The following is a 23,980-nucleotide window of genomic DNA, read 5'->3' on the forward strand; positions in this document are numbered from 1 at the left end:
TCTAGATTAGAACCAGAAGGCTCTTACGAAGTCTGAACAGTCATAAATCACATGAAATCCGATTTTGGCAAACCAGATGGAAACCACCTTTGGGAGGAAGTTTCAAATCTCATTTAGCTCCAAACACTCATATGGGATTTGACTGTCCGTGACGTCTCTCTACGTCTCTACGCTACGTCACTCTATGCAACACCAGACTCACGCTTATTCCAGTTGTTGTTGCTAGGTGATATCACTGGAGGCAACGGAGGACGTTGAAAACATCAGTCCATGGACAGAGCACCAAACCAAATTGTCAATCTTTGGGGAGATGGCTCCGTTCAAGCGAAGCTCGAGGGTTTGTTGTTGCTGTCGCTGTCGCAATTATATGACATCACACAATACACGCTAGATGCAGGCGGGGAGTTCCTGTCCTCTGAAAAGAAGCCAATGCGGAAGTAACTTAGAGCTGCATTCTATCAAAAGGCCACCAGGGGGCGACCGTTTTGTGTTCAAAAAGACATCCGGCTCTATACAAGTCAATGGAGAATTCACCAACTTCTCACTTGATTTCTAACCTCAGTAAACGTTTTCAAAATGTGTTTATGGTCTCAATCGCTAGTTTAAAGCCTTCTTCAATGCAGTATGATGTTCATTTGGGACATTTTGGCCTCCCTGATTTTATATTTGACGATAAAGCAGGCTACGTGGCTACGTTGTGATTGACAGGTCGATTGACCAATCGCCTTGAGATCCAGCCCTCGCAACCAATCGCAGCCTCCCGCTCCGCCGTTGGTCCCGCCATGAGGCGGGTTCATGACTCCGCCTCATGCCCATATAAGTAACATCCGTGTTCATTTTTTCCCAGAATGCACCTGAAATTTTCAAGATGGCGCTGCCTAGATTCGATACTATTGGCTTCCGAGCAGCAGTCCACAAACCAATGGGTGACGTCACGGATGTTACGTCCATTTCTTATATACAGTCTATGGCTAGATGACACCTCCACTCTCACGCCGTTGCCACAGCAACCTGTCAGATTGGTCATTAATGTGGCCCAGTCTGAACAGAGCCAAATCCCATTTGGACACTTGCTAAAAACAGTGTGGACAGTCAGGCCTAAAAATCGGATATGAGAAGGAATCAGATTAGAATCAGCTTTGCCTGCAGTGTGAACGCAGCCAATGTACAAGGTAAGGGTCATGTGACAGACAGAGTAATGTGGTCTTACCCCTTAGTATGTGTCAAGCACCAAAAATGCAACATATATTTATATTCATCCCTCCTGCTTATGGGCACCCATGACTTTTTATCCATATCTCCAGTTTATGACATGGGATTGTTGTTAAAACATGGCTGTAATCATCAAACTGTAATCATCTCATATTGGAAAAATTCAAGCACAGACCTTAAAAAACAGTTTCTACAGATTTAATACTCCACATGACAAGTCAACTGACTTTTATGTGTAAAATTGGTGAGGTTGCCCTTTAAGGAAATATGAGGATTAATCAAAAGTACAGAGTATGAACAAAGATCTCTTTTTATATGAGACTACACACTTCACTTATCAGTGAGAATCAAAGCATACTGTATCAGACACGGCATGTGGTGATATGTGGTCTAACAAAAGAAATCTATCACTGAGTTACATTATGGGAAGTGCTGTATCCACTGCTTTTGGATTCTACCCTTTAGTAACTTACAGCCAGTATATCTCAACTTCTACTTTCATTTTGACCATTCTTTTAAAATCTGTCTCTGGGAAGTCCCCAACATTATGAAACTGATGTGAAATCACTGCACTGTCCATTCAAAGAGAAGTATTGCTTGATTGACAGGTGTCTCTGCCTGTTAGAGGCAGCCTGGGTGAGTCTCAAACCTCTTCAGGTACCATCAGTTTTCCTTACTGGAGTCTAAAGTGGGGTTTTCTGGTTCCAGTAATTGACAGTATCTCCTTTTGGCTTACTTTAGATGCATGTTTTTCAATTTTGTATGGAAAAAATGAGCATGGACCTTCTATATTTATATTATTTATAGTTGTATATATTTGTAATATGAGCCAACCATTAGCAAATCCTGAAAATCACCTAATTTGGAGGTCAGTTGGTAGTGTATTCAGTATCTCAGTAAACGTCAGTACTTCTGTTGTCCGTTAGAGGGCGGCACTGAGGCGCAGAGGGGCCGGCGTTAAGTCAGTCACAGGCGGGTTGAAGTACCGCTGAGCCGGGCAGAGCAGACAGACACAGAGCAGGGCTGGTGGAGGGAGGAAGGCTTCCTCATGCCGCCGGGGTTTACCGGGAATTAAATATCTGCCGTCCAGCGCTGCGTGAAGGACTCTGTCGGTTCTGGAAAGGAGGAATTTATAACTCAACAAAAATGCATCTTCTTGGAATTTGGATGCTGATGGCGACTCTGCAGGTAGGTTAAAAAAAAAAGGATTTTTTCCCCCCTTCCAATTTTGCTTCCAAGTCAGCTCCAGATTGGCGGATGCTGCGGTAGGTTTAGAGCAGAACAAACAGAGACTGATGCCCGTTAGAGGAGACAGAGAGGAGCGCTGCAGGGGAAGAGGAAGAGGAAGAGGAGGAGGACAATGAAATGATTATTTTCTAGTCTGCGCTCATTTTCTTCGCTTCCATTGACTTTATGTTTGTATTAGTAAATCTTTGCATTTGTCGACTACACTGGGCCGACAGTAGCAGGCTGTATTGACACAGTTGCAGTTAAAAACGCTGCTGATCTCAGACCTGCTCCCAGTCATTTATCAAACTAACAAGACTCAATGCGTGAGGAAGCTGATCGCTGCTCAGACTTACACATGAAATGCTGTTGTGTAGAAGAACCCGAGTTTAAGAAATAACATTTAGGTGTGTGTGTGTGTGTGTGTGTGTGTGTGTGTGTGTGTGTGTGTGTACGTGTGTGGTTGAAAACACATCCATCCATCCATCCCCTGATGATCCGCTCCTGCTGCTGTCGCCTCTTCCAGCATCTCATTGATGACACAATTCATGTTTCTTTCAGCTGAAATCAGATGGGGTTGACTTTTGTCAGGCTTGTAATCCAGTTTACACCCCCACCCCCAAACCCCCTCCCTCCTTCATACAGTGTTCTGCTTTAATATCGCACTCAGCATATAAAAAAGAAAAAAGAAAAAAAGATGGTAGTTTTATGTGTCCTCTTATAACCGGGCAGACGGTGATGGGACAAGGTTTAAAGACGCTTTATGACTCGTGTCTGCTCCTCAATGAAACATCCAGCACTGCATCTATTAATACTGATCCCCATCCCTCCTCATCCTAAACAAAAATCCACGTTAACGTTTGAAGAAAACCTGCCACTGTCATGTTGCTCTCACGCACTAACGTTTACATATTTTTGCCTGCTGCCACTTGGTGAGAGTGGAGCTCTGCCTCGTGTGTTTATATGAAACAAGACTATTACCATAACGGCTGAAATCGCATCATTTGGTTGTTAAAGCAAGAAGACCTGCCCTATTTTTAAACTGAGTTCAGACTGCTTGGTGTGTAAGGGAGAGAGAGGGGGTGGGGGTGGGGGTGGGGTGTGTGTGTGTGTGTGTGTGGGGGGGGGGGGGGGGGGGGGGGGGTTAGAAACAGTCCACACTGAGCTGATGTTTGTAGCACAGCTGTTCAGACCATTTCCCATAAGTAAGAATATAACTTTTAAAGGAGCATACCAGCGTGTTTTTTATGGTCTATTTCATTTACTACAAACATGCAGCTTATATTACTGCTGGCAATGTTCCTGAATGTAGTCTACCATTCATTTCACATGTGTTTTAATACATTTCCAGTCAGCAGCACACTGAGCATCATGATCATGGTTAGTAGAATTTCTTCACCAGTATCAATTGACATCAGTGGCTGAAAAAAATCCTTAAAGATTGGAGTTTGGATTTAGTGAAGGCAGAAAAAGAGAGGATTCGCACCATGTGGGCAAATCAATAGCGAGGACAGTGCTGTGTCAAAGGGGTCAAAGGTCACCTCCTAGAATAAACCCACCGCCAATGCTTTACCTCCAAAACAGCAAGGTCTGCACTCTGGAGGGCTTACCTTTAAATCCTCTCAAAAGACACTGATAGATTGGCTTTTGTTACTTTTTTTTTCGCTTTATTTTGAAGCTTTTACAAATACTGTTACCACATAGTGTGTTAGATGTGGTTTTAGGGATATATCAGTGTGAATATCAGGTGTGCTGATAAGATAAATGATTTAGTTATACGTAACCCCGGATGGTTCACAAGCCTGGAGATAAATCAGTAAACATTAATGAGCAGAATATCGTTACCTTTAACTGCTTTGTTCCCCAGAGCATTTACTCACACTATCTCAGGAGGAAGAGATAGATATTGGAAGTTGAAGGTGTGTGATAAAGTGTAATTGTGAGTGTGTCCCATGTCCGTTCATCTTTTATTCCCTAGAGGATCTGCTTGATGTGGAATTATTGCACAGGATTTATGAATCCTTAAGATTTTACCGCATATTGGTGCAGATTTCACTCGCTCTAAGCTCGCTGTGCCATTCGTAAAAGGTTTAAGTTATAGAAATTTCATTAGCTGACATCTGTAATTGGAAGATTCACAGCCAGGAGGTATAATTGACAGCATGGATGCAAAAACCATAAAGCCCAACCGCTGATTGGAAATGAGAATTTGACCCTATGTTATTGAATCCACCAGCTGATTACAGTGAGAAGTCAGTGAGTATAGAGGAGTTGCTGTATGAATGTACCTTTTGTTTGGTGACCCAGTCTCTGCTCCTGTAGATAACACATGTAATCAACAAAACAGATGAGTTCTGGGAAATGAGTCGGACCACATGGAATAGAAGTCCAGGTGTGTTTTGCTTTCCGTCTGCATCACGGATAATATTCTTAGGTACGCCTTTTTAATTCCAGTGCCTGCTGTGTCAGATGAATAATGTTATGTAAGACAGGTGTCCCATCTGAATACACTTACTAATGTGGCATAAGCATGGTTGTAATGTATGATTCCATAATATACTTTTAAACAATATGATGAAATGCTCCAAACAGCAGAAGAAGCAGCAGGATTCCAGCTCTGTTAGACTGAAATAATTAGCTGATTACAGAGATAAAAACAAGTTGATTAATCCTCTAGTCATTTGACAGAAAATACATTGGCAATAATCTTGACTGATTATTATTAAAAATGTAGAAATATGAGTGAATCTTCTATCACAGTAAATTGAATCTCTTTGAGTTTTGGACCGTTAGACAGACCAAACAAGTTATTTCACAATGTCTTCTTGGGTGTGGGAAATTCTAATGTACTATTTTCTGATATTTTATAGACAGTTTGTTTCTTAAATGTTAAGCACATAGATTAAACAAAGAAGACTTTTATTTGAGCCTGTATATAGTTATAATTAAGATCTCATTTTTCCACACATTTTGCCAAACTAATGTGGTTGTGAGGACATAATAGGTTTTTAGCCAGTTAATGGATTAATCCAGGGGAGGCCAACCATGTGCTATGAAGTGATCACCACAGCAGGGGGGCATGGGGGGGGGGGGGGGGGGGGGGTTCTTCTGAGGAGTTCCTCCCCTCTGTCAGCTGTGATAATCAGTGGGTGGATTCTTGGGTTAGAATGAAAATCTATAAAACTGTTGGCTTTCAGTGGCACATGGTCGGCTGCTCAACAGTCAATTCATCTCACAAATTACCCATGAATGGTTCCAGTATTTTGTTCGGGACCTAAATGTGTCACCTTCAGCTTTGTGAGCTTGTTATGGGATTATTCTGACATTCCTTGGACTAAATGATCAATCAATGATTCCAAAAAATGAATGAGAATAATCTTTAGTCACAGGCTGATAATAACATGTCAGTCATTCTTTGTGCCGGTGCCAAAGGTGCACAACTATTGTTCAGCTCATTGTTCTTCCCTCAGTGGGCAACCTGTCTAACAGCTAGAAGTTAATAAAGGAAAGTCTCTAATGGTCTTCAGTGTAGGGTTATGTGTGGAAATGACAGTTGATTCAGGGTCTAGTTCACAATGTGTCTTGATAGCTTTCTTTGTTCGTGCCCTTTTTGATCATCTATTCCCTATATCAGTGCTGGTGGAGTCTGTCTCCACCATGAAACAGGTGCAGCTGAATGATTCTTTAGGATATAACTCATCAGATTATCATGCATATGAAGCTGATGCTGTTATTTCTCTGATTTATAGCGTTTAAACTCTAATAAAGAGGTCAGGTGAGGTGTGGAGGTTTTCAGAGTGTCAGGGACCAAGCAGTAAGGTAAAATATTCATATATTCACAACTTATTAATCACAACACAATTACAAAAATAGACAAGTTAAAGAAAAGCAACCTCAAAACTAGAGGCTTTTAACTCATAACTGAAGTCAACGAAGCAAACAGAACCGAACATAACTGACCTGGTTCATACAAAAACTAGCCCACACACACACACATACAAACGGAGCAAGAATAAACAATGAACTCTGTATCACAACCCAACCTTAATAGCTACAAAGATTTAATTTAAGTAACCATTAACAACCAAACTAACTGTCAAACCATGAAAAATACAAATAAAAAGTCTAAAAATTGATACAAAAATGGCCAGACTCCCCTCTGGCACACCAAGTTGGCCTCTTCCACTTCCTGTTCGCCACAGTGTAAGATGGCATCTTTAGCGGTGCTGCTTCAGTTAAAATGAAAAAAGAAATAGAGGTATCCTAACTGTAAACTAGTGTGTAAAATCACTACTGTTGTGTTTTTTACATTGTCATTGACAAAGGAAAGCATTCATATTAAAGTCTGTGTAAAGTAAAATAAATATGTGTTCTGAGTTTGACATACCACAGAAAAGTGTGTTGTTAACCACCCTGCCAAATTTGAATGATTAAAATATATGAAATTAGGCAAAGTCAAAGTGTTTGTATGGTAACAGTTGAAGTTGGTGTTCACATATGGTGTGCCCCCCCCCCGCAGAGGGTCACAGCAGGTGTCAAGCTTTGCATCCACACAGAATGGAGTACAAGAAAATGGGTATCAAGCACTTTATTTGTCAGGCTGGATCATTATCTGTAGCTTTAGTGTCTTCATCATAAGATCTTATCTGTGTGTGGAAAAAGAGGACGGGTGATGTTGGACAGCCTCGTTGTCATTTTAATGATATGAATATAATGATGTCATATTCTGTAATACTTATCAAGCCATCAGGATCTGAAGCAGGAAAGTACAGCAGGAAGTGTATGTATGTAATGTACAGTTTCATCTTTAATAAACTAGTTTTATGTAGCTTGATTCATCTGCATGTTATTTCCTCAATCAATCAAAAAACGGTGACAAAAAGTGATATTTTCAAATAAAAAGGAATTAATTAGTGTGATTGGACACATCTTTTGCAGGAATAGACTAGAACCAGCCCTCACATGACCTCTGGTTCCTCTCTCCCTTCCCTGTTTCTTCCCCCCACTTCATTTTTTACCCGCCCTCTAAATGTCAGCAGTGAAGCCTGCGCAGCGTTAATGCAGAAACGCAGCATCGCACCAGACTCTCGCTATGTGTGTGTGTGTGTGTGTGTGTGTGTGTGTGTGTGTGTGTGTTTACTTCCTCCTTCCTTCTGCTAATAGGGCGAGAGATGAAAGCCAGCCCTGCTAAACCCCCCCCCCCCCCACCACCACCTCTCCCAAACATGTCAGGATGGGCAGTGGAGACGTGAGGGGTTTAAAGTTTTTTTTTTCTTCTTTTTTTTTTGGGTTAAGTGGAAGCAAATCACGGCACCCCTCTCTTTGGCTTCGCTGCTTTAATCACAGAAGAACACACACACACACACACACACACACACTACAGCAGATGCTTTCCTGCTACACTGTGGAGCAGAGGAGTGGGAATATGTGTGTGTATGTGGGACATGAGGGGAGGGGAGGGATGGGTGAGTGGTGGTCCGTGTTCAAACAACAGGAGAGACAAAAGTCTAGACGCTAATTATCATCAAAATTAATTGACCCAGTTGTCTCCTGCTCTTCATGGTGATTAATACTGGTCTCTTGGTTTAGACTGGTGTTGAACTGGATTTTATTTTCCCTCCTGACAGACATTTTTCTTCTGCTTCACTGTTAGGAGATAGGACCAAACCCAATTAAAAAAAACCCGTAGAATTTAAATCATTGGTTTGTGTTAATTGCTTCTCTCCTCATTATTTCTCCGCCATGTTTACATTCAGCCTCAACAATGGCAGTGTGAATGTGCTCATATTGCCTCAGTCACGTCTCAGCTGGTAGAAAAAAAGACATTTGCAAATATATTTTTTTATATTCTGTAGATTTCCCCACTTTATAAATGGAGTTCTGAATGTGATTCACCTCTTCTGTTTGAAGCAGAAACAAGCTTTTTAAAAAAGGGCATCAAAACGCTTGTTGTCTAACATGAATGCAGATATCTGACTTTGTTTATCATGCTCTTTCATCTTTCCTGTCTTTTTTTTCTCCCCCAACTCTTCTTCTCTTCCAGGCTGTCGTTCTGGGAGGAGACGCTGAGGGCTCGTCGAGGGAGCCGGGGTCGCTGCCATGCGTGAGGGGCTTCACACAGGAAGAATACATCATCCAAATGGACCAGGAGCTGGCAAAGGGACAGGCTGTCTTCAACGGTCAGTGTGTACAGGAACACACACACACACACACAACTACACACACACACACAGACTTGAAGCGAGGACAGCTCCAGTAATAATCCCCTGCTGTTGGGTGGGGGTTGTTTAAGAGTCCTGCTGATATTTGAACCATAATGGAGCTTGGAGAGGACTGACCTTTGCAGAGACTGAGTATGGAGTGGGATTAGACTGATACACTGAGCCGATACTGTCCTCACTGTTAAGATAAATGCAGTCATGTCTACCATTTAAATAGTGTGGATGAAGCACCACTGACTGCTCTACCAGACTCTTGTTCTCCTGGATGCTTTAGATGTTTGCATTGTGGTCCAAATAATGGTTTATGGTGTTTTTCTAAATCTCTATTACTTCAACACACCGGAACAGATGATGTCATATTGGTTTAAGCATTGTAATGAAGTGTGAGGAGCTATTTTCATGAGTATGAAAAAGTAAACCAACTGTGGAGGACTTGTTGTTTTTCTTATTCTTAATCTGCTTATTTTTTATTCAAAATTCAAAACTCATGCCCGAGTGTGAGAAAAATAAAAATATTCCATCTTGTAATGAAGTGTCTGGATTTGAAATTCACAGCGTATATAAGTGCGACAGGCCGTGCCTTGTACTCCAGCGGGGGGGGGGGCGTTTGTTAATTGCATGTCAGTCTGATCTATTCCACGCCCTGTTGCTTTATCTGTAAACTAAGAGATTGTTGTTCTCTTTGTTAATGCAAGACGGAGGAAGCCAGCGAGCTGTGAACAGATAATCTTGGCAACAAACCATCTGAAGAATAATGTGTGGAAGCATTTTAGATTTGACACAACACATGGAAAAATCTTAGATAAAGGAAAGGCTGTTTGCTGCCTTTCTTTATTTTGTATTTTTTTTTATTAATTGCAGCTTCCTTAATGTTACCATAACAACAAACCTGGAGTCACCTGTTAGGCAATCAAGTGAAACAGCATGGAAGATGGAATGAACAGAAATGCGGCAGTTTCACAATGTAGTTCAGGTTTTAGGAAAGGTGAACAAATTTGAATGAGTTCCATGTTTAATCTCATTTATTCCATTCATTTTCTGAAGGAGAAAAGTGACAATTTTAATACATAATAATTCTGGTGCAAGATTAAAGAAATAATCCACCTAAAATGATGGAATACTTTACCTAAAGCTATGAGAGACGTGGAATCTATGCTTATTATTTATTTGCTGTTTTATTGAATTATTTATATATTTTTTAATTTCTCTGAAAAGCATTTTGAGCTACATCCCTTGTATGAAAGGTGCTCTATAAATAAAGTTTATTATAGTTATTATTATTATCTTCAGATGTGGAGATGTGCCATTGTGGTCATCTTCATGTCAGTTATCAAGGATTCCAATGGTGACACGTTAGTAATATAATGAGCATACAAAGAGACAATAGAGAAGAAGTTGATACTTTACTTATTCTAGCTTTCTAGTATTTTCTCAGATTTCAGAATGTGGCAACTTCCCTAAAAGTACATCAAATGAGGCAACAAATTAGAATAATCAGGCTCATAGACAGGTTGCAAACAAACCAGTCAGACTTAACTGTTAATTACAGTCAGGTTGTCGCAGAGAAGAGAACTGACTCTGTGATATCAGTCATTCAACAATATCGATCTAAAGCTAGGTAACATTAGCTTACAATTTCTGTTGCTACTGGTCATACCAGATAAAGTAATTCTGCTATGTTAATATGTTTACTTGATGAACCACAATCAACTATCATTTGCTAGTAGCGTTAGTTAGCAGCCACTGTTAGCTACCAGTCATACCAGATAGTCTGTTATGTAGTCTCACTTAAAAAAAAAAAAAAAGGGTTAGGGTTATAGAGCCATATAGGTCAAAGCCTAGTGTGTAGTAATATGTTAACATGGATTATACATCCTGCTGCTGTTTATTCAACGAACCACAATCAATCAGCGTGATATTTGTGTATGTTGTGTGTGTGTCAGAGGGGTTGGAGTGATCAGTATCATTGACCAGGCCTCAGGGTATCAGCAGCAGCCTGATCAATAAACAGTGTATATTTATAGATGAGATGTATATTTGTAGGATGAGAGATAGATCCGCTGAGTGCTGTTGGTTTTCGCCGTCTCAATTTTTGTTATTATCGTCTGCTATGCTGTAGTAGTCTATTGTTTATATCCTCTATAGTCTAAATGTCTAGCTTTACTCCAGTGTTGGCACTAAGAGTCCAACTTTACAGCAGGAATGATGTCATTCTTTACGTCCAGCCTGAGAGAATAACTAATGTCCCATCACTTGAGCCATTCACTCAGCGGTGAATCGGTGATCAGCTTGACTCTGCTCGACATGATGTGAGTGTGTTACCATGAAAATGCGGTAAATAAAACTCTTTGAGCTAATGTGAAGGGGTTTTACCGATACATTTTCCACCTACTACAGCTACATTTTGGGGTAAAACTCGTTTCCTGCTGATTTATTTTTCTCAGCCTTGTGCCTACATGTGTGTGTATTTGCAGAGATGTGTGTTAATATTCAATATCTCTTACATCTGCTTATTTTCAGACCTCTTGACGTCTGTAAATTAGTGTTCACTTGTGAGAGAGTTCTGCCTTCTAATACGTTGAATTTGTAAAAATCACTGTAAAAAATATCTCTCAACCTATACAGAGAAGCTCCCAGTGTGACCATGTATGTAACCCCGTCTGAATATGAAACAGGGTTTATGCTGTCAAATTCCTCCAGAGAAATTAAGGTCAAAAAGTGACTTTCTCTCTGTTGGAATTAATCTGTTTTTGTTGTATTTTTTGTGTGATTTTATTCAGAAGGAATGTACGAAACCTAGCTGACCAGCCAAGCTTCTAACCACATCGAATATGTATACACAAACAAAAGCAAGGACCAGGCAAAAATCCTACAATAACACATAGCTGAGATGGTGTGTGTGAGTGTGTGTGAGTGTGTGATCACATTTGTGTGCTTCAGTGGACTTGTATGAGCTCTGCGAAGTGTAACAAGGCAACAGCGTCTGAAGCTGACAGAGCGACTAGAGATACAAGGAGAAAGAGTGTTTCAGTGTGTTCGTCTGCAGCGGTGATGCTCATTGTGTGTGTGTGTGTGTGTGTGTGTGTGTGAGTGTGGGTGAGGGGGCTAGGCGACAAACTGTAAGGCCGTGTTGTTTATTCAATGTAACAAATGCTAATTGCTAAATCATATGCAGTCAGGCTGCTAGAAACACCAAGAAATTATGTTGTCTGTCATTATTCATCCATCAGTCTGACTTCCTGTCTCTCACACTGCTCACCATTTTTACTTTAATATGCACACACACAGAGAATGATTGTTTGCTCACTAAAATGAAGGCAATGGATGATGAAGAGCATTCTTTACCACTTACTTAAAACATAGCTAAATGTATATATTTAATATTTAAAAGTCATGTAAAATATCAATAGGCAATACAAAGTTAGTACAAAGAGTGTCATGATGAGATGTCACGTTAGTCTTTCGGTTAGCCTTTTAGTTGCAGTAGCATTAACAGTGTTTAGTTGTCTCGTTAGCCTTAGTAATGCTAGTCTTTAAGTTTGTTTGGTACAAATAGTCATGCTAGCCTTGACTTTAGCATTGTCATGTTAGCCGTTTTGCTCTCTTGCTAACAGTTAATGAAGTTAGCTTCAGAGTAGGGCTGAGCTATTAATCAAATATGATTTTCAGTTATGATACAAACTAAAAAAATAATGTGTGACATCAGTAGGCCTATATGTTTGTTTTTTATATTTTATTTATTCATCAAATATTATCAATGTATTTTTTCATGTATTTTTGTATTGATTTTACATTGAACTATATTTTAAGTTTAAGGAAATCCAGTAAAAAATGTTTTTTTAAAGTTCAATAAATGCATAATATTTCTAAAGCTTATGAGTAGCCATGTTAAGTAATCATAATGCCAACATTGAGCAAAATAATTGTGAATATGATTTTTGCCATATTATCTCATAATTTTTCAGTTCCATTAACCCTGTTAGACGTTTAGTTGTCCAGGTAGCATCAGTCATGTTAGTCTTTAAGCTCTTATGTTAGCATGGCAAGAAAACAACAATACACAGTAGCCTATATACCAATGTCAGTATAAATTCTATTTAAATATTCATATTTTTAAAAAGAAATATAGCTATATTTTATGTTGTACATTAGGTGGCAAACCCATCTTTCTTATAAAAGAAAGAATATGTGAATATTAGCATTTGAGGCTGTATGTAGCACTACATTGGGAGCATTGATCTAGATCTGTTGACCTAAACTTCACTTAACATGTCCCACTCTTCAATATTAATGGACAGCTGTCTGCCAATCAGTAGTGAGTATGTCCAGTAGTTACAGTATAACTTAAATTATTAAATCAAGTTCAGAAAACTAGTTTTTAGCTCTATTTCTTTTGCTATTTTGGATATTTTCAAATCTGCCTCACCATCATTTCACAGACACAGAGACTGGGTTGGACGAGATGATGTGTTTTTTATAACCTCGCTGTGTTTTGTAGTGGGATGTAAGGGACTCATTGAGTTGTTTGAAGATCATTTGGGGGTGCATGCATGGTGTCTTTGCTGGGTTACAATCTGATGGCTCTGGGCACTGTTAATTATTTAATTGGAGCAGAGGAAGACTGAATTATTAATGAGAGGATGGAGGGAGAGACATAATTATTAACAGACATACAGAGTGTCTGGGGGATGGGTTGTGAAGGAAAGGAGGTTAGAGGTGAGATCAGCCTCTATCCCACTGATAAGACAGTAGCAGTAAACAGGAAGTAACAATTAAGTTTATATGATAAAGTTCATTGTCTGAAAAGCTGCCGTTCTACAGTAATCCATCAAACATTTGGTCTAATTCTTATCTTTGGGGTCAGCTCAGTGTATTGCATTTCATTATGTTTTATATCATTACAGATACAATGTCAAACTGGGTATTTATTCTTAATACAGGTTAAAATGTTGCCAATTATAGATAATTTACTTTAGCTTCTTTTGCTGAAGTTTTGTTTCTTTTGCTAAGTGAAAAATGTTTTAGCTTCTGTTGCTAAAGTTTATCTTATTTTGCTAAGTGAAAAATGGTTTAGTCTCTTTTGCTAAGTGAAAAATGATTTAGCTTCTGTTGCTAAAGTTGAGCTTCTTTTGCTAAGTGAAAATGGTTTAGCTTCTGTTGCTAAAGTTTAGCTTCTTTTGCTAAATGACAATTTGGTTTAGTTTCTTTTGCTTAAGTACATTTTAGCTTATTTTGCTTAAGGAGAAACATTTTTTTTACTTATACATGTAAAGTAGAAAAAGTAAAATTGTTTTGGTGTCGGCGCTAAAACATGGTCCTGACACTAAATTATTAGCATTGAACGAAGCAGTTGAACTCTCCCTTCAACACTTACAGGAAAATGCCTGAAAGCATTCGAGGCACAGTCACCTTTATGTTTCTGTGAAACCAAAATAAATGTGGGAACGGAAAGTTGATTCAGCTGCTGTCAGTGTTTTAGTCAGTGGACATTCCCTCCTTATGTGTGTGTGTGTGTGTGTGTGTTTATAACTATGTCTGTTCAGAAGTAGATGTGGTGCTTTTTGGTTTGCTTTCATAGCCACGATGGAGGTGTGTGTGCATGTGTGTATGTGGGACCTCATCCTGTTTGTCATCCTGAGTGTACTTGTGTGCTTCTGTATTTGCATTGGTGTGTGTTCCCATGTGTTTATCACTGCAGTGTGTGTGTTTTTTTTTCTTCTCCAAATACAGTACAGTACGTGTGGGTGTGTGTGTGAACATTTGAGCTCCAACACTTGCTTTTGCTGTGTTTGCATGTGTGTATAGTTGTATAGTGTGTGTGTGTGTGTGTGTGTGTGTGTGTGTGTGTGTGTGTGTGTGTGCATGTGTATATATGAGTCAGGCTGAGGTCAGTTGCTATCCTGTACTTCCTGTGGAGTGTGGCAGGCCTGACTTCTCTGACCTTCCCGTTTTCCCATCCATCCTTCCTATTAAGGCAGTGAGTGTTAGTCGGTGATACGGCCTCGTACAGCTGGCTGCTGGTCAGTGCTGCCGTGCACAGCCGCGGAAAAACCCCCCCAGTCCCTGAGCCAGTACACATTCATTTCCCCACATCCTCCCTCTAAATCCCCCTTCTCTCCCTCTCTCTCTCTCTCTCTCTCTCTCTCTCTCTCTCTCTCTCTCTCTCTCTTTCTCTCTCACTTTCTGGTTTCTCTCCCTTTCCTTCTCCCATTTCTTTCTCTTCTCTTGTCATGCAGGGGATTACCCTACTTTATTCTAGCCTCATATATCACTGTCTCCCCTCACAGCCGGATTCGGGAAGGGCGACCGTGATACAGAATGAGTGCTCTCTCTCTCTCTCTCTCTCTTTCCCCTCCTTCTCTTGCTCATTTGAATCAGTCCCACTCTTCTTTTTTTTCCCCCTCGCAGTTGATTCCTTCTCGTGCCATTGTTTTTTTCTCTCTTAGGGGCTTGTTAACGTCTTAGCAACGGGATGCTCACTGCTTTCACCACGTTTTCACTTCTGTATCTAACGTAACGTGATGTCTGTTACTTTCAAAATGTAGTAGAAATGATTTTGTTTGTACTGCTTCAAGTTAAGTAAATAATACATTGAATACTTGAGGATCTATCTATCTATCTATCTATCTATCTATCTATCTATGTTTACATATTCATAGAAGTGAAAATTCTGGAGCTTTCAAAATCAGTGAATTTTGTCAAAAATGTTGGCAGTGACTGACCACTTTAAAGAAATACAGTGGCGTTGAAAGAGTTAAATATATAAAAAATCAAAGTCCTATCACATTGATGTTGTGCCATGCTGTACAGACCGGCTCACTGACTTGTAACATTGCCTGCAATGGTCTAAAAGATATTAAAGGGATATGTGTAGAGTAGAAATGGAGTAAATCTTTGATAAGTCTCTATGGTTGGTGAGTGTGTATGTTGTCATGACGCCCGGTCCTGCTGCCAGCCAGATGGCTGTTAAAATTGATCTGGATGTCTTTTAGTGTTATTGGCAATCCTTTGACGTTCTGCCTTTGTGCCATCATGAAGCCAGCATGTTCACAAGCAATACACACAGAATGTCACAAATCTTCACTGCTGGATTGAAAGTTACTGAACAGACTGAAGCTGTGCTCACATCGTATTGTTCAGACTGGAACTGCGAGGAATGATGATATTGGGAATGTTGGACAGCTGATGTCTCCCATGTTGTTGATTATCAAAGTAGTTGGTGATTTATTTTCTCCTGATCAACTATTCGATTACACACAGAGGAGTGGGAGGCTTCTGTCACCCCCAATCAGGAGTGCTGGCCTTTTATTTCGCTGCCAGTGGTCAGCGAGGAGGGCCCCTCCTGTCACAGCCAATCAGGGGCTTCATTCATGTCTTCACTGGCTAAAACCATAGTTATCCTCTTTTATCATATTATCATCATCATCATCATCATCATCATCATCATCATCATCAATGAAAACAAAAACCCCACCTACAGTCAGTGAAGCAGAAACACAAGCATGTCTATTGTTTTTAGGTTGCCTAGGCAACAGGAGATCATAGTCCCATCATTATAAGTAATATTGCTCTTAGATGTCAGAAAATGATTCACAAAGTTGTTTACATGCTTATATTACACAGAGGTAATGGTGAGGTGAGCAAAGTACATGAGTCCCAAAGCACTTGTTCCAAGCATATCCTGTATAAAGATAGATGTAGCAAGGTGTGATGTCATCAACTGGTGGCTATTTGAAGCCCAGAGTTTTAGCTTATGGTCAGCGCCATCTTTTCCATTTGGAGCCAACAATTTCCAGAAAGGAGTTTAAGAGTGTTGTCTTTCACACTTTGGAAACACATCCTGCTAGCTCAAAGTGAAGCTAACACTACCTTACTAGGAACACATAGCGCCAACATAGCATTAACACTTAGGCTAACATCAGCTTCTTTAGCTAAATTATGCTAACAGGGCAGGTATTGTCATAAAGTAGTGTTAAACTAACTGAAATATTGTGATGATTGCATTAGGGTTAGGGTTAGCCAGGCAGAGCAACAGCTGCCAATCAACACCCACACAGTAGACATTAGAGCTACAATAAGTCCTCAAATCTTATTGACAGAGCAATCATTTCCTAAGTGACCATCAGCACACTTATTTGAGGGTCTGGATTTAGAGAATTAGATCATAATGACTTAGTATTTCTATAGAGAGGTTGAAGCTTTTTGAATGAGCGTCAGTAGCACTTTAAGGTACTTTAAAGTACTTCAGCTTTGAGCCTGTACTCGCTGCTTTGGGTAAAGTAGGGGAAAGGTTCTGCACTGTGTTTAGGCAGCACTGATTAAAAAAACAAAAAAAACAGTGCCATTAACTTGGAGCTGCTTAAATATAAGCAGAAGAATGATAATCATACTTTAGTTGCCAGAAGCATATATTAGAGGAAAACATAGAATATATCCTGTATAAACATTTCACATTGACATTAAACAGTCTGGAGTTCAGTCTCATCGTGTCCTCTTTGTTATCTGTAGCTTCTCCCAGTCTCAGTCTTTTTTTTCTGCCTTTCCTGTGTCTGCTGGTACTAATGAGACTGAAAAGGTGTGAAGATCATGAATCTCCTGTACAATTCCAGCTGCCAAAAAATGCCTGTAAATGAAGAAGAGTATTTTCTTTCTCCTCAGTGAGTGTTTCCTCTGTGTACTGGCCAAGTTTGGACCACTGGAATGCACAGAGGTTGTAATTACAGCCTTAGCCAGCCAAGGAATTAGTCACATCCCAATCTGAATGCGACACAGCCATAGTTTTTCTTGTTTTTATGCTCATCACCACACTGTTTCGTAATTGGTGTGCATGTGACAGTAGAGAGAGAGAGCGAAATCACAGCTAAAATATGAAGATGAAATTACAGTCCGGCTCTAAATGAGTGAAATGTCCTGATAGAAAGTGTGTGAGGAGTCAGTGAAGCAGGATGAGTGCCATGCAACCATTCGGGACAGTTTTAAACTTGCTGTTCAGTTTACTGTCAAATGAATTGCGATGCACAGATGAAGTTACCATAAACAAATGAGAGTATAGTCCAATAAACTTGAACCATGTTACTTCTACTCACTGGAATAGGACAAAACTAGTTGGAAGTCATTTTGCCATCTGTCTAGTTTAAATCCAACCATCTGCCTTTTATACTAATCTGTGAAAGATCGCTTTGTACTACAATGATACGCTCAAAATGACTACGATGCTAATTTAAGACGAGCTACGACAAGTCTGGATGAGTTCACATACATACAAAGAAGAATAGAGTGAGAAGGGTATGAAGGAGAAAAAGAAAACACTATAAATGTAGATTTATTTTGTCACATTTGAAACTAATTTGTTGTATACAGTGAATCTAGCTATTTAAAGCAGCACAAATCAATATCTTTACATTCACAATGAGACAAATTAGGCTTTGGAAGTATCTATTTATTGGTATTCATACCTTCATGACATGTGGTTAATGTGTACAGTATATGACAGTATTAGTGATGATGTCATTTGTAGCATGTATGACCTACAGTGATGTGTGTCTTGCTGGGTTCAGATACTTATGGCCCATTAGAGAGTAATACTGACTAGATGAGAAATAAATACTCTTCCTCTATAGATTCTTGCTGGAAGACACTTGTTACCACGGTGAACACTGACACATCAACGGACTAAATGTAGATGACATGCGGGTGCTGGTGGCAGACTGATTAATACAATCATGTGACTAATAAACCGCTTCTTCAGTTGATAGACGTCTTCTCAATATATTTACAATTTACCAAGGTAAATAACTTTGTCCCCAACCATATATAGAAGCGTAGTGCCCACTCTCCAATCCCACCCCCCACCCCCCTTACATTATTATGCTATTATATTATTATTATGTCAGTGGTATAAAATGACAATAATATCGTTTATTGTGATTATTTCTAAGACAATATATCGTGACAGGTCACACGGAGACTATTATTAAGGGTATTATTCAAATTAGGGACATCTTAATAAAAAAGGTAAATACAGGTCTAATTCAGTGGAGGCTGCTGGTGTTTTAAACAGGGGAAGCTCACTTTACATCTTCATCATAAAACGTGTCATATTGAAGCGAGGCAGTTACAATAAAAGGAGTGTTTAATTGAGGCTGTTGTCTGCTTAATCTAAGTCGTAGAACCACATCAACACACACACAAAAAACATTTTCAAAACTAGTCACTAGCCTGCCCAGGTAGGCCAGCACAGGACAAAGGGCCTTAAAGCAACCACCCAGGTAACAGAGCCCTATAGTAAAAGGTGAAATAATCACCCTATGAAAAGGTGATTATTTCCAATATACTGAATGCAAATTGAATTTGCTTTGGGGGGATTATAACAGTCTTGAACAAGATTGATTTCCAGGGTTTTTTTAGTTTTTTGTCCATGTGACTCTCAGAACCAAAGTGGCACAAGTGTCAAACGTGTTTGATGCCATAAAAAGGCTTTTTTTTTCATTTTGTTTTTGCATGCATCTTCTAATCCACTTCTCCTCTATTGATCCAAACCATTGATTTAATTAATGCAAATTGAATTTGGTTTGGAGGGATTATAACAGTCTTGGATATGTCATTGATGAGTAACAAGATTGATTTCTAGGTTGTTGTTTTTTTTCTTTTTGGTGAACCTGACCGCCTGTGAGTGCTTTGGGACGGGGGGGACGGGGGGGGGGGGGGGGGGGGGGCAGGGCTCGCAGCAGCACCCGCTGCTCGTTGAGGACAGAGTGATACGTGCTTTCATGTCAGAGTCTCCAAAACATCAGAAAACTCTCTAATAACACCAGAAAAACTCGCTAGATATGTCGATAGTCGCCTTTGAGAAAAAAAGTCGCCAAGAAGAGTTGGAAAGTCGCCAGATTTAGCGAGAAAGTCAAAACTACACTAAGAAGAGTCAGCCTATCCAAAGCTGTCTGTCAAGGGCTTTGAGCTCTATAAAACATTTCATCCAATCATCATACAGAAGCAGAGCGTCCGACCCCGCCCACTGCTCCATTGACCGCCAGAGACGCTCAGCGTCCAGGGGCGGGACGAGTTTGTCGCATTATCCAATGAGCGTCTTATCCTGGCTTGTCCCGCCCTAGCCAAAACAGCTGTTGGGAGAAGCTTCATTGAACACCATTGACACTCAGCGTCCGCAGCGGACTGCAAGTGTGTGATAGGGAAATCACGTTGGAAAATAACAGCTGGTTACAGGATGTCATAGTTGTAAAATTGAACGCATTCAAGTGCAGATTTGATGTAATGTAAATTGTAATTTTAGTGTGAATTTAATATGACAGTTGTGACAATTTATTTGATGACATTTTAGGGCAAGGCGAGCTTCCCTTGTTGTCTTAGAGCAATCGCCCCTGGTCTAATTAGCAGCTAAAGAGACAAGCATTTTTTTCTCAGGAGTTGGTAAAGAGTAAAACTGAGCTAAAAGCAGAGTGAATATTGGACTCACATTCATCAGATCGACACAAACACAACTCCCAAGTGAATGCTAACATTGCTCTGAATGTGTGAATGGTCAACAGTGTCCTTGCATATTATCTTTCTTGTGTTTTTAGTTTGGTCTGCTGCCTCCAACTGGGCAAAAAAATCCATCTTAAGGTAAAAACAACAGAAAAAAAGACTCAAAGGAGCCAAAAATAACCGTGGTTGAAGCTACCGGGCCAACAATCAGTCTTCCAACCACAGCAGAGATATTCCTGCAGGTCATAGATGTTACAAACATCTCAGGCAGTCTGACTTTTTTTCCCCCCATGAGACTGAACCCTACTTGTCATTGTCTGTTTGACAAATGTCCTGAATAAACATTTCCCTCCATGATAAATCCACTTTATTTGTTGTGAAAATGGTTTTGCTGAAGTTGAGGTTGAGCTTTTTTCTAATTCTATTTATCTGTAACACATAAAAATACTCAAAGCCCAGCTAGAGACAGTTATGGACCACAGACTGACCACAGAGTGTAGACAGAAAGAGGCCCGCTTTCTCCACATCTTGATTTGTGTGTGTCTATGTGTACTCTGTGTGTGTGTGTGCGTGTGTGTGTGTGTGTGTGTGTGTGTGTGTGTGTGTGTGTGTGTGTGTGTGTGTGTGTGTGTGTGTGTGTGTGTGTGTGTGTGTGCGTGTGTGGGTGGAGATTCCGGGTCTGGTTCTCATTATAATGTCTGTATGTTGAACTGACGAAACCCAGGCAGTGCCACTCTCGGCTCCGCAGATATGGCTGGAATGTGTGTGCGCTTTGTGTGTGTATGTAAACGCGTGTATGTGTGTGTGTATGTGTGTGAGTGTGTAGTACTCCCATGGGTGCTCTTCCAGTTGCGGTTGTTCATGTTCCACTAAATCCTGTCCTCCCATTTGTCTTTCTCCGCTTCCCTCCCATCTCTCTCTGTCTCTCAGCCATTTTTCTGTTAAATGAATGATGGCTGCATGCCTGACCTCACATCTGACTAATGAACGTGTGTAAACGTGTGTGTGTGTGTGTGCATGTATGGTTGTTTGGGTACATCGGTGTTAGTGTGAAGTGAAAAACACTGCTCACCTGCTATCTGATGTTTTATATTTGCAGAGCAGATGAATTCTTCCACCACATGAACACATTCAGAATGAAATCATAGAATTTAGAGCTGCAACTAATTATTGATTCATCTGTAGTAAGGGTGCGTATATATATATTGTCTATCAGGATATCTTAATTGTTATTTTAATGATGATGCATTGTTGTCTATCAAGTATGTTCCCCACTTTGCAAAAGACAGTCATCTCAAACAGCTGATCTCAACAGCACGTAATGAGTCATGTTGATGGCTTGTAGATCAGTTGTTTGCTTTATTTCACATGCACATTGTTCACCACTCTGCAAGTTGACAAAGTAGCATAGTGCATAAATATACAAGGTTGAAATAAGTGATAATGAGTGAGCATGAGTTTAATAGTCTCTCCTCTGCTGCACTGACTGAGAAAAAGAGAACTAGAGGAGAGAAACAGTGAGACAGCAACTATAAATAAATAACAGCAAAATTCAGTAGAGACTGTCTTTATTTCTATTATTTAACAAATGATTGTGCATTTGTTTAATTTCAGCTCAGTGTGAGAGTCTCTGTCTCTATTTTGCTGTCATTTCTGGTTGTGCTACTCTCCTCTGCTCTACTCTCCCCCAGGCGGGGCTGAGCAGTGAACCAGGTGACAACCACTACACCTGTTACCTTACTGCTAGTGCATCACAAGTAGGGCTGTGTGATATGACTATACATATATGTAGAGAGAGAGATATATATGTTGCTTATATTGTGTTGTGAAACGGGGGGAGACTTCCCTCCTTCCTTCCTCCCTCCCTCCTTCTCTCTCTCTTTCCTCCCCCTACCTTCTTCCCTTCCTTCTTTCCTCTGTCCTTCTTTCCTTCCTTCCTCCCTTCTTCTTTTCCTTCCTCCCTCCCTCCCTACTTCCTTCTTTCCTCCCTCTCTCCTACCTTCCTTCCTTCCTTCTTTTCTCCGTCCTTCCGTCGATTCTGTCTCCTTTCCTTCCTTCCCTCCTTGCCTTCCTTCTTCCTCCCTCCTTGCCTTCCTTCTTCCTCCCTCCCTCCTTCCTTCTTTCCTCCCTCCCACTTATTTTGTAGATGCTCGTTATTATTATTATTTTCTCATTATGATCACCAGGACCTGAGTACAGTATTTTGTTCTTTTATGATAATAAAACATCTTTGATCCTTACGGTCATAGAAAACTACACAAACCAGGAAATATTCATTTATTTGAGCAGCTGGAACGAGAGAATCGGGGCAATAATCAATGATCAAAACAGCTGGAGATTCATTGAATAGTTGACAACTAATCAATGAATCAAGATATCATTGCATCTTGACTCGTCTATATCACACGAGGCAGGAACAACCCCCCCACACAGTCCATTTTTTCTGAATCTCTTAAACTATTGCAGATTACACATGACCAATCGTCTTCCAGCAACAAAGCTTCCAGCTGACTGAAAAGGAATCTCTCTCATCTCTTGCGGATGATACACGAGACAAAGAGAAAGCAAGTTGTACACATATTTAAGGATTAAACCCAGCATGAACCCATCCATCACAGGCCTGACTTTAAGAACCGTGACCTCCCTCTGTGCTTTTCATCCTTCACCTCCAATAGAGCCGGACAGTCAGACACTACAAAAATATTCCCTGATAGACAAAAAAAAAAAAAAAAACGTGCTTCTTTCACTGCAGCTATGTGCTCATCATTAAATACACTTCCACAGCAGTGTGGAGTTGATAGCGTCTACAGGAGCAGACAGGAGTCAATCTGATCACACAGTCTGGAGCAGCGTAATGATACATGTATTATGAGAGTAAAAGCATGCAGAGAAATCAATGGAGTCTGGTTTATCTTACTCTGGGAGACCGTCGATCCGTTTATGGAGCATGAGCAGGAAGTCAGGAAGTTTAGTCTTTGTCCCTGTGATGTTAAAGAGCCCCTCCAGACATGGATTAAAACATAAAAAGGCTCTGCCCGGAACAATAATGTGTCTGATTTGGTTTCTTCCACAAGACAAAAAAAGTATAATTACCAATTTAAAATCCTTCAAAGTAAATCTACTTCTTCTTCCTTATTAAAAATCCCTGATGATGATAATAAATAGAGTATTTAAAAAAAGAGAGAATTAAAGGTGCAGTGTGTAGAATTTAGCAGAATGGACTTGAGAAGAAATTAAATATAATATTCTTAAGTAAAACTCATGCTGGGTCTCTTTCATACCATCAACCATCAGACCGTACAACTCCCACTCCCACTGATGTATTTTGTATTTATTGTATGTCGTACTTTGGAGATTGTTTTTATTGTATATAGTATATTATTTTATTTTTTTATCACTTTTTAAGAATATTATTGTGTCAATTTTGAATTTCCCCCTCGGGAAGATCAATAATGTTACCCTACATAGAGAGCTGGTCCTCTTCTATGGAGTCCACCATGTTGCACCGCCATGTTTCTACAGTAGCCCAGAGAGGACAAACCAAACACTGACTCTAAAGAGAGAGAGAGCCTTTAACATTTTGATCAAATTTCGGGGTGATTGTCTGTTCTTCTACATACTTGGAAGGGGAGCGTGAAGGGATTGCTATTCAGTTAGCTGCAATCTTCAACCTCACCACTAGATTCCACTAAATCCTACACACTGCACCTTTAAAACTCACTTTTTGAAGCACCTTGGGAGCCAAGTGGTCACAGCACATGCCACACAATGACAGCGTCTCTGGTTGGATTCCGGCACAGGACATATGCTGCAGGTCATTCCCCTCTCACCGTTTC

At 40.1% G+C, this 23,980-nt stretch overlaps 1 protein-coding gene across 1 annotated transcript in view; it reads left to right on the forward strand.

Moving 5' to 3' along the window:
- The first annotated feature begins 2,192 nt into the window (after positions 1 to 2,192).
- Positions 2,193 to 23,980, forward strand: part of LOC128362413 (cadherin-2-like) — a 120,475-nt gene continuing 98,687 nt past the window's right edge. Inside the window, exons 1-2 of the mRNA XM_053323154.1 lie at positions 2,193 to 2,400; positions 8,483 to 8,618. Of these exons, the coding sequence (XP_053179129.1) occupies positions 2,359 to 2,400; positions 8,483 to 8,618 (178 nt within the window). The 5' untranslated portion in view covers positions 2,193 to 2,358. The remainder of the gene's footprint in view (positions 2,401 to 8,482; positions 8,619 to 23,980) is intronic.

This window comes from Scomber japonicus, chromosome 7 (assembly GCF_027409825.1).
Source record: "Scomber japonicus isolate fScoJap1 chromosome 7, fScoJap1.pri, whole genome shotgun sequence".
NCBI classification, from domain to species: domain Eukaryota; kingdom Metazoa; phylum Chordata; class Actinopteri; order Scombriformes; family Scombridae; genus Scomber; species Scomber japonicus.